At 43.8% G+C, this 17,392-nt stretch overlaps 1 protein-coding gene across 1 annotated transcript; it reads left to right on the top strand.

Moving 5' to 3' along the window:
- Positions 1 to 14,231: 14,231 nt before the first annotated feature.
- Positions 14,232 to 15,983, top strand: LOC127302531 (heat stress transcription factor B-2c). Its single transcript, XM_051332995.2, has 2 exons — positions 14,232 to 14,737; positions 14,846 to 15,983. Exons 1-2 carry the CDS (start codon positions 14,438 to 14,440, stop codon positions 15,755 to 15,757), a joined length of 1,212 nt encoding a protein of 403 aa, XP_051188955.1. The 5' UTR covers positions 14,232 to 14,437; the 3' UTR covers positions 15,758 to 15,983.
- The last annotated feature ends 1,409 nt before the right edge of the window (positions 15,984 to 17,392 follow it).

Raw genomic sequence — 17,392 nt, 5'->3', positions numbered from 1 at the left:
CAGCGGGCATGAGGAAGGAAGAACTGTCATTCTTGAAGCTGTCATATCTCAAGATTTATGGATTTGGCATTCATTTTTTGGCATGACCGGTTCCAACAATGACATCAATGTGTTGCACCGATCACCGGTTTTCAACCGGCTCATGCAAGGCAAAACTCCCCGGGTGAGCTATGAGATCAATGGAAATGCATATGACAAGCCATATTATCTTGCTGATGGCATCTACCCTGACTGGGCCACATTGGTGAAGACTGTTCGTAATCCAAACTCCAAGAAGATGAGAAGGTTTGCGAAGATGCAATAGGCTTGCAGGAAAGATGTGGAGCGCGGGTTTGGTGTGCTCCAAGCTCGGTGGACAATTGTCCGTCACCCGGCAAGAACATGGTCGCTGAAGACCATGCATGAGGTGATGACATGCTGCGTGATCATGCACAACATGATCATTGAGAACGAGCGTCCTGATGGCCGCAGTGAGAACCAATGGGATTTCCAAGGTGAGCTGGTTGCGCATTTTCTGGAGCTTCATCTTGGCAGGACTATCTACATAGGAATGTAGAAGTCACTGACGAGAACGTCTCCAAACAGCTGCAAACGGATCTGATTGAGCATCAATGGACATTGGCTGGCCATGCAGATCATGCCTAGAGGAGTACTATCTTATTTGCATGCAGATTTTTTAAAATTTAAATGTAATAACTATGACTTCGTTGAATATTATTTTGTTGTTTCGAAACTTCATATTTCATGCAAACGCGGAAATGCGTCGCGCCGCTGGAGCCACCCCAAGGTGCAAACTAACGCGCGGACAAAAACGATCACTCTCGCGTCCGCCGCGCGACGCAAACGGACATTTCGGACGTCCGAAATACGTCGCGCCGCTGGAGATGCCCTGAGATTGACGTTTCGCTTTTTGCTGCAGGAAATCCCGATGAAAATTTGCCCGAGGAGGCCCGGCGATTAGGAGGAGGTGTACGCGTCCACCGCCAAGGCCGAGAGGGAGCTCGGCTGGGGGTAATCCATTGCCATGAACTCTAACCAACTCCAACTCATCTAGTTTGTCGAGAGGGGTAAAAACACATACGTACACAACTGTACCGCTCTGCATTGCAGAGCCAAGTACAGGATCGAGGAGATGTGCAGGGACCAGTGGAACTGGGCCAGGAAGAACCCCTATGGCTACTGCGGCAACGCCGAGAAGGAAGACTGATGATTTGATCGTGCTACCGCCTTGGATCGACCTCGTCAATCGTGGCCTGAACCTTGTACTACCTGGAATGTGATGTTAATAATCCCAGGGCAATCAAGTGTGCCCCTAAAATGTTTCATGTTATCCTAGGAAGAGCATCCGCACAAATTAAGGTCCCCCAAGCTGGAACTCGGGCTGATTTACACACCAGCTTGCCCGAGGCTTGCGCTCTGGGAGCTCCTATTCACCGCTTCAGGAGCTGGTTGTGGCCGTGCCGCGCAACTGCCCAAGTGCCCATGGTTTTCTAAAAAGCCCGAATTAGCATGGTCAATTAACGTGTAGTTTAAAAAAATCAAAAATCATGAAAATCATATTTACCGCTTATAAATCAGTTAAGCGCTAGAAAATATAATATAAATGTAAAAACATGAATGTTCACATTTCTATAGATTTATGTTCACCTAAAACTGAATAAATGTTAATGTGTTGTACAAAGAGTTTCGATATATGATAAGTTTTCATATAAATAAAAAAAGTCACTTGCATCTAACTTAATGTTTTATGTGCCTTTAAATTACTTTTATATATTAAAAACAATTTAAAAAGAAGAAACATAAAAACATGAAATAAAAAAGGATGTCTCTAGTTTCCGTCTCAACGTCACGAGCAATATGGTACAAATAAAAGTTACTACTCATGTTTATATATGAAAAGTTGTAGGGTCCACATGTGAAAGTGTTGTTGTTTAAAATCTAGCCCAACCATTGAGCGTGACAAATAAGTGGCATTGTCAAACAAACTGGCTCCGAATCTAATGGAGTAATCATTCACCATTTGACCTGACTTTTGATGGGGATGATGGCAGTGATGAGATAGATAGATTCCTTATATCTTGTCTCGCTCTTTCATGCTCCTCTGTCCTCTTTGCAGCGATTCAATAACAATTTGGTAACTTTCATTGTGGTGTTCTTGATTGGATGCCAGAAACGGCCTTAGGTTCTCACATTATGGGTGGGACTAACAGAAAAAAATTGAGTTTAATTTAGGTTGTAATGGTTGTCCATCATAGGATTCAAAAATCCAGGCTCTCTCGTGGTTAGTTTTTCTATATTGTCTTTATTTAATAAAAATATTATATCACAAAACGCTAGAGAAAAATAACCAAATGTTGTTTAGAGAACTTTAAATAATTAAAATACTAAATTACACCGGGTTGAAACTATGAGCCTCAGTTGTGTAATATATAGATCTTTGCAAGACATATATGAGAATTATGTATCACTCAATTCAATATTCATTAGTATTTTAATAGATTAAATGCATTATACTATGCTCTTATATGGGTTGCGTGCTGAGGTGTTTTATTTAATTATTTTGGCTATGTAAAAGATAAGACTATTATATTCCATTTTATATTATCTATCTAACGACATTACTCACAAATAATACAACATAATATGAAATATACAGTTCAAATTTCTCTAGTCACAGTCGACAAGGAGAGAGAACTTTTCATAACAATATGACCCTCTTGTTATCATAAGGTTGAATATTATTTTGGACATCAACAATACTTATACTTTAATCTTCAAAAGATGTTTTTCTAAACCAGCTGATGACATCCTTAGTGGCTTCCAACGCTAAATACTTATGATTCATAGGAAAGCTTATTAAACAAAGATTTTGAGATTAACAACACGAGCGTTTATTTTCTAGATAATGTTGTTTTTCCAATATCGTATTTCTATCATTTACATTGTATTATTTTTATTATAATGGAAGTTCTGCAACACCATGTGAGCAACACAGATAAATTATTATTCCGCTTGGGTTTAAGTAGTATATCAATATCAATATGTGGCATACAAGTTCTAAGTAAATTGAACGAAGTTCGACTGGTGAAGTGCGCGATGTATGGAGAACATTCGTACTGCACCCTAAAAAAAATCACAAGTACTACTTCCAGTGTACCAAATATCTCAATTGCCGACGGGTGTGTCTTGCAGCGCCGCAGCTTGAAGGATCCTGCTCTGGCTCTTCAGGACGTGCACGCCCGTATCATGTTTGACCTTATGCTCAACCCGGAGATGGCCTCCTTCTATCATTTTGTTTCACGCCTCGGTTCCGTGCAACAGCAACAATTGCAGTTTGAAGATCTATGTCGCTTGGTCGGTATTTTGTGCAAGTTCGGTTCAGTGTCCTCGGGCCTGACGTCGCCGGCCTCCTCCGCCCCGATGCACCTCAAGATCCTCCGCACGCGTCTATGTGCACGCACCTCACATTGTGCTTGTCCGCTGCTGTCAGGCGCGGCCACCTGTTGGCGTTGTGGTGATGTTGGTGTGCTGTGGTGGTTTGGTGATGCAACGAGAATGACTGCCTGAAGATGTCAAGCTGGTGTGCTACTTGAGGCGGCGCAAAATAACCTTCTCAAGATCTTCCCCGCAAACCAAGTGCCACCTCCGCCCGGGAACCGCTGGCGCCAATTCAAGTTCGCCACCGGCAAATAAAGCCGGAACCTCAAGTTCGTCTTCCTGGATCCGAAGGCCGAGACCTCGACTTCATCTTCTTCCTCTCCGAACCCGAATCCGGTGACCACCTTGGTTCCGATACCGTGAGATCTCGACCATAACTAACCCTATTTTATAATATGGCACCTATCTTGTTGCATCTCTTATCATGTTGCACCGCATCGCATATCTTGTGGGTTCGGGTAAATGACGAATCACTTAATATTAAATATGGAATTATGCGGGATTGTTTATCTTATCCCGGTTCTATTTAATTTTGCGTAGCTCACCCATGCTATGTTTTGCCATGGTAATCAACATTTAATTTGCGGGGTAAAAAATAACTTGAATCTAATAATTATTTGTCCGAACTCCGGTTTCGATTTAATTGGATAAGTTGCATTGTATCATACATGCATATCACCTCGAGCATGCCGGTTCTTCTTCTATAGTAGTAAGAATTGCATCCGATGTTTGTTCCAGCATTTGCTTTTTCTCGGATAGAATCACGAAGTGGTGTTGTGAGATACGGCAAGTTCTCCGACAAGTTCTTCTGCAGCTTTTCACAGGCGAGCTCAACACTTCGCCTATTTTACAGTTTTCTGCTCATTGTTCTTTTGCTATCCACATGTTGCGATTCTGTTGTGTCACGTGTCATATTCCATTGTTACCATATGAGGCGTGTTAAATATCCTCTACCTATCACCATTGTTTCTTACTTGAGCCTTGCGAGTCGTAGCGCATATTTAGAAATCTGCTTTTATCTCTATATTTGTTGGGTTGTTGGGAGTTTATCACATGCTATATCAGTTGTTGGAGATACTCATGTTTTACTTAATCGTTAACAACTGAAATTGCTAAGCTGTGGCATCTATGATCTCCTTTGCGAAAACATCGAATCTTTGTCTTGCTAATATTCCCTAGGACCCGAGTTCTTGTTATCTGTTCCGAGATTGAACACTCTACTAATGCGTTGAGATGATTAGTGGAACCTCCCTCACCCATTAGATTTCTCAAGTCTGTTGAAAAGGGGGGCACAACTTTGATTTTATTTTCTTATGCCATGTATGACATGCTTTACTTACTATTGTCTTTGGATGTTTACATTCTATTGCCTTCGGGTGTTTATATTCTGTACTGTACCCCGCGGAATGTTTAGCGAAGCATGTGGTTTATACGCCTAGCCGTTAACGCAAACCCTGAGTCTGTTTCGAAGTATGGGCGAACTTCGTTTCGAGTAGCTTAGTTGGGTGCCCCCCTATATTTTCTGTTGAACTGGGAACGGTTTTGTTGTGAGTCTCCGCCGTAATTAAACAGGTTCGAGCATGCGTATGGTTACATTTGAGCAGCCTTTGCAGGGTGTACATCTTATCGATAAGCCATGTCTGCGATTATGGACGACTTGGAGCTATTTAACTCGATCATAGAACAACTTACACGATATACTTGTTGTTAATAATTTGTTAATAATATGCGTAGTAATTTAGCACTACTACAACTGATACCTAATAAAACTTGTCTACCGTCTGAGTGTCTTTGTTAGTACTTCTTCCTAGTGAAGGGGGAATGTATCGGTTGGGTTATGTTTACAGAGTATAGAACTTTAGTTTAAGCGCCCTCTCACATTCTCTGTTTAGACGAATGTTATAGCATGTCTCCATTGGTTAGTACAAGCTTTGTTGCCGCTAAACTTCATATATAGCCGGACAATTTTTATTGCCCACCGGCGAGCACATGCGATCTTGTCTCGCAAGTACGTATCATGATACATACCCTCGCATTTCTTTTTTTATCTCCTCCTCCTTTTGTCAGCCACCGATGATTAACTTTCGACAGGTACGAGATGACGACGTTAGCAAGGTTACCCTTCCGTCTTGGCCATGGACATGATTATAGACGTCACTGGTTATCTTCGGGACTCTTAGTCCAATTTGTATCTTGTCCGTACTCGGATGTAAATGATCTTCAATATAATTTGGATCTTCGCGTTGTATATTTGAATCTTAAATCGTTGGAGTCGTTGTTGTAATATATGTTTTTTGTGGGTTCTGTTGTAATAATGTTGTAATGCTACTGGCATCACGTGTATGATTCGTCGCGCACGTCGTGTCGGATAGCGTCTCTAAATCGGTATCGTGCGGATTTCAGTGGAATCGCTGAAATTCTCATGGTACCAGTTTCGTGGCGGAATAAGGCGGTGGCGGACAGCGTGGCGCACCCGGAGATTTACAGCTGCAACAACATCGTGGGCATCGTCAACCTCTACGACGTCATGAAGCAACTCGGATGCAACAAGGTACAATCCATCACCCTAAAACCCTCTCGTAATTATACTCACTCTTCAGGGATGGGTTTCTGACGCTCCCACGACTCCCACAACCCATGCATCCGTCTTCGCGACATCAGAGTTTCCTCGTCGAAGAGAAGATCAGTGGACCCAAGGGCTATGGCGGAGATTTTAGTGCGCCTCAGGGGCAGCCACCGGCCTGACGAAGCTCGCCGGAGCCGCGGGTAGCGACTCACACCTTCGCCTCGACCCTGGTGCTCGTTGGACAAGGAGTTCCTTTAGACTGGATCTCATGGAGGCATATTGTTTATGTCACCGGAGGCAGTTTGGAGAAGAGATAGGCCTCGAAGACGGGCGTCAAAATGGTTATGATCCTTGATCTCTTCTCAGTCTGATTGCTGTTCCTTTACTTTTAGGCTCAACTTTCAGGCATTGTGGTTTTGGATTTCAGATGAAACGGTGAGGAACTTCCATGTCAAGGCTCGAGGTCTTCCACGGCAACCTAGACGAAGAGGGCGGCGTCGCTGGCTGAGACTGTATTTTTCGTCGCCGCCCCGATGACCCACAAGACAGAACAGAGGATCCCGAGGTAAAATAAATCAGTTACTTCACGTTCTTCAGCCTGTGCAGCACACACATTTGTTTAAGAAGACGTGATCGAGCCGGCGGTGCGTGCTCGCGGAAAATACGGCAGTGGGCGTCAAGCAGCAGAACAACATTAGCTTCATTACCGTGTGCCCCATCGTCATGGTTGGCGCAACGCCTGAGACGAAGGTCCAAGACCAGCGTCCCGTTCGTTCGCTCCTTCTCTGGTGAGACTTTTCACTGAATAAAATCATGTAAATTCTTTTCCCATCGTGTTCTCTTCTGTATCTCTTCTTCTGATGTCTTGTCAAGTGTGATGGTTTCAGGCAACCTGTCGATGGTCGAGACGCTGAAACCTTGGCTTCCATCACGCTGGTCCAGATCGGCGACCTGTGCGGCCGAGGTGTTCGTGTCCTCATCCGGCAGGCCAATGGGCATGAGTTAACAACGGCAATTAGAATAGATTTTGGGACATGCACACATACTTCACGTGCCCCCCGTTCTTGTTCTTTCTCTATCTCTCCATCACCTACATTCTCTATTGACACAAGCACTACACATAGCCATATATTGCAAAACTGATGCATTTTCTGCTTTTTCAATTGCAGGTTTGCATGATATTTACAGTTTTGGCATTTCTCATGTGTTACTAAATTACTATAAGTTTTCCGCAGCTAGAAAATCCACCGATGCAGGTCTTTTAGGCATTTAATGGCCAGCCATCTTCTAGCATGAGTCTGTAGTAGAACAATTGTGAAGCAGAACCAATTGATGCATGGACCTCCAGAAAATAGAAGTATCCAGTTATATATAGCAAGTATTAAAGTTACGTGTGTTATTACAATGAACTTTAGATAATTGCTATCAAAAGTGGACAATTTTTCTGAATATGTATTTCAAACAAACAAAATAGTTATGAGTAGGAAACAAATATTCATGATTGTTACTTTTTCGAAATGGGGGATATACCTAGCCTCTGCATCAAAATGATGCATATGACCATTTTATTACTTTATTCAGATCATAATAGTACTTATTACAAAGTCATGGATCAGCTAGAGTCGACACAAAGATCAACCAGTGGAAAAGAGAAAACAACGGGTGCCAACAAAACATCAGAAAGTAATCCTATGATCAAGCCGTCAGCCACGCCGGCTGTAAAAATCCCGTGCTACCGTCTCTAGTTGGTTGCACCTAGACTCCATGGCACCCTCGGACTAGAGATAGGACCACATACGGATGCAATGAATATCCATAGGGATAACCTGCAAGAAAGGTTGAGACTTTGGTTTGTTAAACACAACTTTATTTCGCACATTCCAAATATCCCATACAATAGAGCAAACACCCACTCTAATGTTTACTAAATCCTTCTTGGCAATACCGTTTAACCAATTACCAAAGAGGTTTGTAATATTGGGAGGGGAGACAAACTGAATGTCATAAATATAATGCGCCAAATAATTCTTGCAAGGGGGCATTCAAAAAACAAGTGATGTATAGACTCAACTTTATCACAGAAAGCACGGACTTTACAACCTTGCCAATTTCTTTTAGCCAAATTATCTTTGGTTAAAATTTCCTTCCGATGAAGAAGCCGCATGAAGATCCTAATCTTCAGTAGTACTTTCATTTTCCAAATATATTTCTTTAGGTATCTTGAATTATCATCAAGCAAATCTAGATTGTTACATTTTATGGTTATACGTGAATGGTGAAAGTTATTTAGTGTAGAGATGAATATAACAACTTCAGGAAAATAGCTAAAATAATTCTAAAGCAGCATTCTCGTGTAAGTTCTCAAACAAAACTAAACTCCTCATGATACATGCATTTCTGAAGGGGGAATAAGGTTATCTATACTATATTAAATGGCTAGAGGTGGTGTACAAGACAATTTCACCTTTTTTTATTTTTCTTTCTCCATGTGTAGAGACTAGAGAGTATATGGTTCTTCTCCAAGGTGAGTAGCAAGCATGTCTTCTGGCTTGTTGATCCGAACCCTTGCACCAAGTGTAACAAATCTTAAGTCTGGTCTAATGGTCATCTGAATCTTCCTGTGGGTCTGAACTGGCATAGTATTCTGATTGACTAAAGATGAAAATCAAGTTTTGATGCAAAGCTATTTCATGCACTGCAAAGCTTCTGCATCATTATACAAAGCTGTAGGAATCAGCAGCCTTTCCAGAGCCCCCAAGACCACCGTTGCATTGTCATCTACCACATCTAAGCTGCCGCACTGCCAACTTCCGTGCCAATGACATGTTTGTACTATCCGGGATATACATCATAGTGTTTGAAGGCGGTAAGTAACATGCTCTCTTCTTTCAGTTTGATATCTGAGATAGTGAGATACTTGACCACACTATTGATTGATTGCGTCCCCAGCTTCCTCCAGCAAAGATAAATGGATCTTGGTCATCAGCAATTGACTCTGCAGATACGGCCAAAATTTATTTTATCTAAGCAATTGGTTTTTTGATGCAATTAATTCTTTGGGTTGTCATGTAGATGGTGGCCTCTGTGGTTTGCAGGTTTAGGTGATGTGAATGTGAATTGACATGCATGTCCGAAAAAATGTATAGCTTTTAAAGAACCACCCCACTGTATGTAACATTATTATGGATATTTAGATTATCATGTGTTTATAGAACAGATTAACCTAATATATTATGTACAAATGTTATAACCTATTTAATCTCAACAGTAATTTGTCAGTATACATGACACATATTTGTTGTGTTGCGCGATATTTGTAGCACTGAAATATTTATGGTTCTTTTAGTTCCAAAGACAAGGACACTTGAGCTAATTTGGATATGTAGCAGTGGAGGTGTGGAGCATGCAAGAAAGAATAAGACGAACATCACACTCTATGTTTCCCATTCAAATTCATAGTTAATCGCCCAAAGGTTAGATTTTCTTAAACCTACATGAAACAATGTGTGTAGATTTTTTTGTTTAACACGATACTAATACGATTGGATCTCTTAAGGTTATTGTGTGGTATGATGAGTGAAGATGCCAGCCAAATGTTGACTAATGACTGGATTTTGGTGAACTCATACTATGTGTTAATAAAGCAAGACGTGTGCATCTATTGATGCAGAGGCTGGGGCTATGCTCCCTTATCTAAAAAAACAAATGTTGTTACGGAGATGCCAACCAGTGTATTTTGTTTAACACTGGTATGCTTGGTGAAAGTTTTTTCTGTTCTCTTCTTTATTTCTTTTACCAGAAGGGTTGATAGTTTCAAAAAGACTTGTTCCTTTATCTCTAATAGTGGAACCTGGAGCACTTTGTTGCTTCATATGGAAAAAAAATATTGACCACAAATATAATATACCAGGTTGTCAATATAGAGCTCTAATCTGATTTCATGTTGTCGTACTCAATATCAGCTTTTTTATGGTCTTCTTTTGATAATTGGTATGTCACATTTGTGTATCGCCGCATGTCCATGAAGGTGTGGAACTGGTCGTAGAAAGTTTCCTATGGTGCATGATTGGATGGTGTGTGCGCAAGGTCATGGAAGGTGATGGAAGACGATCGATGAAGTGAGTATGGGAAGTTATTTGGCTTCCTTTGCCAAATTATCACAAGTTAGGCATTTTCCACATACAATCAGCCATGTACCGGGAGCTTGCGTTTGATTTAGCCGATGTATGCTCTGAAATGATATAGAGTGCTAATCATTTCTCTCTATTTTACATGTTCTCTCGATGTATACATGTAGTAATTGATATGGGATATGAAAATTTGACATGATAGTCCATAGCTGTCAGGGTGCATGATGCAGATCTAATAATATACAATTGATTTTTCAAACAACATTAACTACTCTCCATCTCTTTCTAGAATAAACTTCTGATCTCTAACTACTTCAAGTTAGAAAATGCACTGAAATCATGTAATTTATCTATAAGTTAGTTCTTGATCGAGAGTTGATAGCAACATGAAAATTTAGTCCGCATGTACATTACAATGTTTAGATGTCCCTCCGCTGCTCTTTCATAAGGAAGATTGAAGAAGCTCCATTATACACACATGCATTCTACTAGTAAGGAATAAATTTAATAAGCTACGTCAAATTTTCAACTATTGTGTACGTTAAGTCACATCTATGAATTACTTTTATGAATTGCATGAACACTTAATATGAATCTCCATGCCAATTTATCCAAAATGCATGAACATTTTATTTGTCCATTATAACAATTAGTGCGGACTAGTAAATATGTTTACCCGTTTTGGATACACAAGTGATGTCGTTCTTTGAAGATCTAGTCATGCAAACAATTCATTTCCAAATTCTGTTTTGGACATTGCATATTTCATTTTACTTTTAGCTATAATCTAAGGCACACATTGTTGCTATTTATCTAACTTCACCCATGTGCATTCACAACATTTTATCCGAGAGATGACAAAAACATATAGCTAGCTAAGATCATCTCTAACAAGAGCCCTAAAATGGCATCCTAGGAACGCTTACTTCTCTATTGTTTAGTTTTTTCTATTCAATGAATAACCCTCATCTTCTAACACCCATGATCTTGGGGAAACTACTATATTGCTTGAGACAAGTCAACATGATTAGGAGTTATCTAACTAAAGATATCCTTTGTTCCTTATAGCACGGCTGTAATTATTTTTTCATCAAGTTTGTTATAGTGGTGGAGGCAGCAAGAGGGGGTTGAGGGCAGGGTGCTGGAGCAGAGGTGAAATATGGAGAATGTTGGTTAAAAGTTCTCCCAAATTTTAAGGTTGGAACGGGGCCTTGAATAGAGGGCTTTCATTGAGACTAAAATGGGGAGTGTCCGTCTTTGCAAATCTTTTGCGGACCCTGTGTGAGTATTTTGGCCGAAGTCCTCAAAAATTGATCTAGTTTGAGTATGGGCTCTCTTGTAGATGCTCTAGTTCAAGCAGATGGTCGGATTATCACTACTAGTATGAACTTGCGGAAAGTCATGTTGATCTAGCACGCCATAAGCGTTATATAAGGGCATCTATAGCTCAACACCATAAGGTCGCTTAAATGGAAACAACCTCCGGTTTGTGGCTATCATTTCGTGATAAAGAAAGAGAGTTTCCGGATTGGTTGGAATTCGCGTGGATTATATTTTTTGTACATATGTTAAGTTTGTGTGGATTTGATAGAAGCACCTCTCCAAAATTAGCAACATTGTACTAATGAAAATCCGCTGCAACCATACAAATGCATGTTTGTCGACCACATGCAACGCCTCCTCTATATATGTCTCATTGTAGGCTTGGCGAGTTGGGACCGGTGTTTTGGTCCTACATATTAGTCGCTGCCTACCGGTGCGATGAAATCTTGTTTTTCACTTGACGTTACTTGGCATTGTGGTGACGATGGTGTTGATGCTTGTTTTGGTGTGTTGCTCTCTCATCTCAGATTTTGGTGCTCCTTATACCTTTCTCATATATCGTTGATGAAATGTCGGGCTTGCACATGTGTTTAGATGGTCACAACATGGTTTTAGGTGGAGCTAGCAGTTCATGTCATTCCTGATAACATGTGTACTAAGTCTAGTATGTGTATGTTTGGCCATCAAACATATGGAGAGATGACGAGACGCGGAGAAGCCTGGATGGAGACAACAACTTTGGAGAACATTGACATGAATTTTAATTTTACTAGAGGGTGCTCTTGTTTGTTTTGTTTTCATTTTGTTATGTCTATTAGTTAACAATAATAATATGTATGATTTTGCTACAACGTAACAACTTTAAACTAGTGATTGTACATAATATCATCTCCTGACCGAAACTACCAACAAAAGTTAGTAAATGCAAACGAATGAGATGTCCTTGCACAATTTTTTTTGCCTACTCACATCAGCCTCCATGCACATAAATATTAACTCCATCAATCAATTAAGCTCATTCAAAAAAAATCAATTAAGATGTAGAAAAGATTAGGAGCAACATATAGTTTGTCTAATGCCTTGGGCCCAAAATATAAGATTTACGGGTAGGAAAAAATAGCGTACTAAAACATATTATATTATGGGCAGAAGAAGTAGAAACAAACACAAAGCAACACTTCAATTCTGGGACGCCATCATATTATACTTGCCATTGCACATTTGTAGCTAGCGCAAAGAAACATTACTTTTAAAACCAGTATGCCATTATCTAAACTTCTATAGCATGCCCATTCTATTTCATGAATGGAAAATATTTTGGCACAACATAAGATAGACTCAAAACTATGTAAGGTATATATTTCACATTAAATACATGTAATATTTTCTTCAAATTTATTAATGTGGTCACCAATCTGATTAACTCGAAAGTATCATCGCAATAAAAATCGTATTGTGTAAGTGAACTTGAATTATTTTGCATTTACTTCAATAACTAATCATTTTCCATTTATGCTACATATTAGTACATCGTTTATAGTCCATCCAAATTTGTTATTGTAGAACACAAATTAGTATTATTAATTTTGCAATATTACATTATGTATATAATGCTGATTTTAAAAATCATCTCTAACAAACAAACAATCAAAAACACTGAAGGACTTCGTACTTGGACTATAAGGAATGACATTTCTAAAATATTAATCGTCTACATATTTCCACACCGATAAATATTATGGAAGCTAAGCCATTCACGACTGGTTGGAGGGAAAACAGTATTATACATAACTCAGAGCAAGATGGGGACTTTGTATGCCATACACAACTCACATTGGCCGGGTTATTCTTTGCAATAGAAAGATGGAGCAACAAACTATTAGTAGATTGTTTGAGATTACAAATCATGTATTCACCACACTGCTCAACTTGTAGATTGTATCACTCTTTGTTAGAGTACCATCTTAAACATCGAGAAGAAAGAAGTTAAGCTTACATGAATTTAAAACAAAACAAACCAACTCATATGGGACAACCTTTTGTGGCCTTTGAAGTTGAATATAATTCAACGAAAAATTCTTCACAATATTATTTCGACAACCAAGACTCCGAAAATTGCCCTATTCACTTAAACCGTTGCCACATAAAAAAAAATATAAACTATATTCCACAAGTAGCGACAAACTATATCCGGCGAGGATTCTTTTATATAGATAACCAATTCGTTGGAAAATAAACTGCGTCCTTTTAAATAGATCAAGTGGCCGAAGCATAGAGAAGCTTCGGATATTTTAGGGAGAAGAATAGAGAAGCTTCGAACAGTAGTAGGGTGACAAAATATCACAAATACCAAGTCCGGAGCGTATAATTCCAGGCCCCCTAGGAAACAAAACAAAAAATCTTATCCGAATCGCCGGCCAGATGGTCGACACGTGCAGCAGTCCAGGCTGGCGCAAGCCCGCGCCCACCCGAAACTTCGAGAACGCCCAGCCGCGACAACCCATCGAAACTTCTCGCTCTTTCCTACCGCCGCGGGCCCCACCGCACCCATCCCGCGGGCCATCGCGCGCAGAACCCGACGAGCAATCCCAGCCGTCCTTCCCCCACCAGATCCCCATCCAACGGCCGAGACGTCCCCGGCGGGAGATATGTTTTACGCGCGAGCCGGGTCCACGCGCCGCGGCTTTCTCGGTACGAGTGGTCTGTGTCGTGTCGCAGTCCGAAAATTTCATTTATCAAACAGTGCGTTTTCTTTTGCCCTGACTTTTTATTTCCCGTCTCATCTCTCTTCTTTTTCTCCGGCTTTCTTTCTCCTCCTCCCATTCGCGTATAAATTTCCTAATCCGCGTGCGAAGGTTCCAGAAGGCTTCGTCCGTACGTTCCTTTCCTTTCCTTTCCCCCAGTGCCCTCGCATCTAGAACCTACCACGGGTTTCCCCGGCCCAGATCCGGCCGCCACGAAGGCTCACCGGCCCGGCCAGATGGCCGCCGACCATGGCTCCGACGGTGCTGGGGCTGGCGGCGGAGCGGAGGCTCCTCCTCCTCCGGCTCCCATGCCTGGGCTCGCGGCGGACGCGGCGGGGCAGCGGTCCCTGCCGACGCCGTTCCTCACCAAGACGTACCAGCTGGTGGAGGACCCGGCGGTGGACGACGTCATCTCCTGGGGCGACGACGGCTCCACCTTCGTCGTGTGGCGGCCGGCGGAGTTCGCGCGGGACCTCCTCCCCAAGTACTTCAAGCACAACAACTTCTCCAGCTTCGTCCGCCAGCTCAACACCTACGTACGTGCGTTTTTGGTTTCATTCCTCGGTCTCGGGCTCGGGTTCGGATTTGGCTCGTTTTGCCCATGTCGTTGATAGATTGGATTTTGGGTTTGCTGCGACGTGTAGGGATTTAGGAAGATCGTGCCGGACCGGTGGGAATTCGCCAACGACTGCTTCCGGCGGGGAGAGAAGCGCCTGCTCTGCGACATACACCGCCGGAAGGTGGTGCAGTCGGCGGCGGGGCTGGCGGCCGCGGCCGCCGCAGCGGCGGCCGGAGCCGTGACGGTCGCCACGGCGGCGATCCCGATGGCGGTGCCGGTGACGCACTCTGGTTCGCCCGAGCCGCAGCTCTCCTCGGAGGAGCAGGTCCTCTCGTCCAACTCCGGCTCCGCGGCGGAGGAGCTCCCGCTGGCGGCGGCTCCATCCGGCTCCGGCGGCACCGGCGGCGGGACCGGCGTCGGGTCCTCGTCCGGCGACGCGGGCGACGAGAACGAGCGGCTGCGGCGGGACAACGCGCGCCTCACCCGCGAGCTCGGGCAGATGAAGAAGCTGTGCAACAACATCGTGAGCCTCATGTCCAAGTTCGCGTCCAGCCAGCAGCTCGACGGCTCCGCCTCGCTCTCCTCCGTCGTGAACTGCTCCGGCGAGTCCGCCCTGGCGCCTGCGCCGCAGCTCCCCACGGCGATACTGGATCTAATGCCCTCGTGCTCGGCGCTGGCAACGGCGGCCGGCCTCGCCGCCGCCGACGGCGACGGCGAGACCGACCCGAGCGCGAGGCTGTTCGGCGTCTCCATCGGGTTGAAAAGATCCCGAGACGAGGAGGACGACGAGGACGGCCGCCGCCGCGGCGAGGACCACCATCCGATGGAGGTGGACGGCGACGGCGGGGACGTGAAATCGGAGCCGGCGGCGAACGGGCGCGCCGGGCAGTCGTCGGACCCGCACTCGTGGCCGATATACCGGCCCAAGCCCGTGTACCGGGCCTGCAACGGGCAGGACGGGGCCGGGTCGGATCCGGACAATTCCAACTCGAGGTGAGGCCCCACCATGTAGAAGCTTCGACGCTTCTAGAGCCAACTAATTATTAATTAATCAATCGTGAAGCACCAAATAATAATAGTAGTACTGTACAAGCATTAGAGGCATGATGGTGGTAGAAGTCTTGAACTGCTTTGCTCCTTGGGGAACTTGTCCCTTCTATGTGTAATGTAATGTAATCTACCCATTTCATTTTCTCATATGATGTATCTGTACTCTTCTTTAATTTTATCGTGGTAGAGTTTGCGGTGGAAATGGGAAGTCTATTTCCCGGATATGTACATACCTTTCTAGGCAGAGATAGTATCTGCAAGCAGAAGTTACTAGCCAGTCTTGGAAATATGCCTGCTACGGAACTTGGGCTCGTATGAAACGTGCACGATAGCTGCAGGCAGCTGCACTTGTGGAACCGTGTTCAGACGGGTCAAATTCAGATGGTGGTATCTTGTTCCAAAGAAGAAGTCGAGATGGTGCATGGAGCGCTAGAGGCACGTAACCCCTGTGTAGACGTCACGGCGGTAGTCGCTACTAGAAGGCTCGCGGAGGAATGCGCATTTGTTGGTTGTGGGCATGGGGCGAGATGGGGACGCGTCGTCCAATGGCTGCGAGTCAGGAGAACCAACGTGCGCTGCCTTTCCGCGGTCTTGTTCTCTTGTTTATTGCCGTCTTTTCCAGTTTCCTGAAGGCGTAGATCTCCACGTCGGGGGAACAGCTGGTGCGTCGCTACTCGCCGGTGGAGTCTGGTTGGGATCTCCAAAAATATCTGCCAACGGCACCTCGCGGTTCTAGACTTTGTACTGGTGGGTCCCATGCTGGGGCTTGCGGTCCAAACTCACCGGCGGGCAGCGACGGGCAACACAGTAGAGCCGGGAACAACTTAGGGCTGCGGCTGGCCCTGGTCCCTCCGAGCGACGGCCCGCAAAGCCTCTGGTACACACGTTCGATGCTGATGCAAGGGCGTGCCACCTGACCTATACCTGGTCAGAAAGGTGATGGAGATGCCTCGCTTAGTTTCCTGCATGGCATACACGTAAACATTAAATACGAGCCTCGATTGGCTCTCAGGTTATCCTGTGAATCGGCTCAAGGAGCCGATCCACCCATGATTCGTACGAGGTGCACGAATATATGGTGGTTCTGCTTGATCAAGATAAAGCTAAAACGATCTACGACGATTTAGGGTTTTCACCGCATAATCGGATCATCCTACTCACGATTGGGCCTCGCGGCCACGCACGGTGATCGTAAGCCGATCCTAGACAAGGCCTAAAAACCAACACGAGGTTGATCCCCGGAACATCCTGTCTAGGACTAGCAAACGACACCCTACGTGCCGCTGGATCCTCCAACCCTTTGTAAGGCCTAACTATTGCAGATATTAAACTAATCCTTGAAGAACAAGGAGCAACCGTAACGGATCGGATCTACTGAATAATGATCAAGCGGGGTGCCGCCCCCACACCTAAGATAGGTGTGAGGGCGGCTAGATATGCAAGGGTTGCACTACGATAGCATATGATACGAAGAACAATGCTAACCCTAACATATCTAAGATAACTACGTTGCTCGCCATAAAAAAGGCTTCGATTTAGCAACGCATGAACAACGAGCATAAGTTAGGTCGCCTAGATCGCA

This window comes from Lolium perenne, chromosome 5 (genome assembly GCF_019359855.2).
Source record: "Lolium perenne isolate Kyuss_39 chromosome 5, Kyuss_2.0, whole genome shotgun sequence".
Classification (NCBI taxonomy): Eukaryota; Viridiplantae; Streptophyta; class Magnoliopsida; order Poales; family Poaceae; genus Lolium; species Lolium perenne.
The sequence above is the reverse complement of the archived record's forward strand: the minus strand, read 5'-3'. Positions and strand labels throughout refer to the sequence as shown.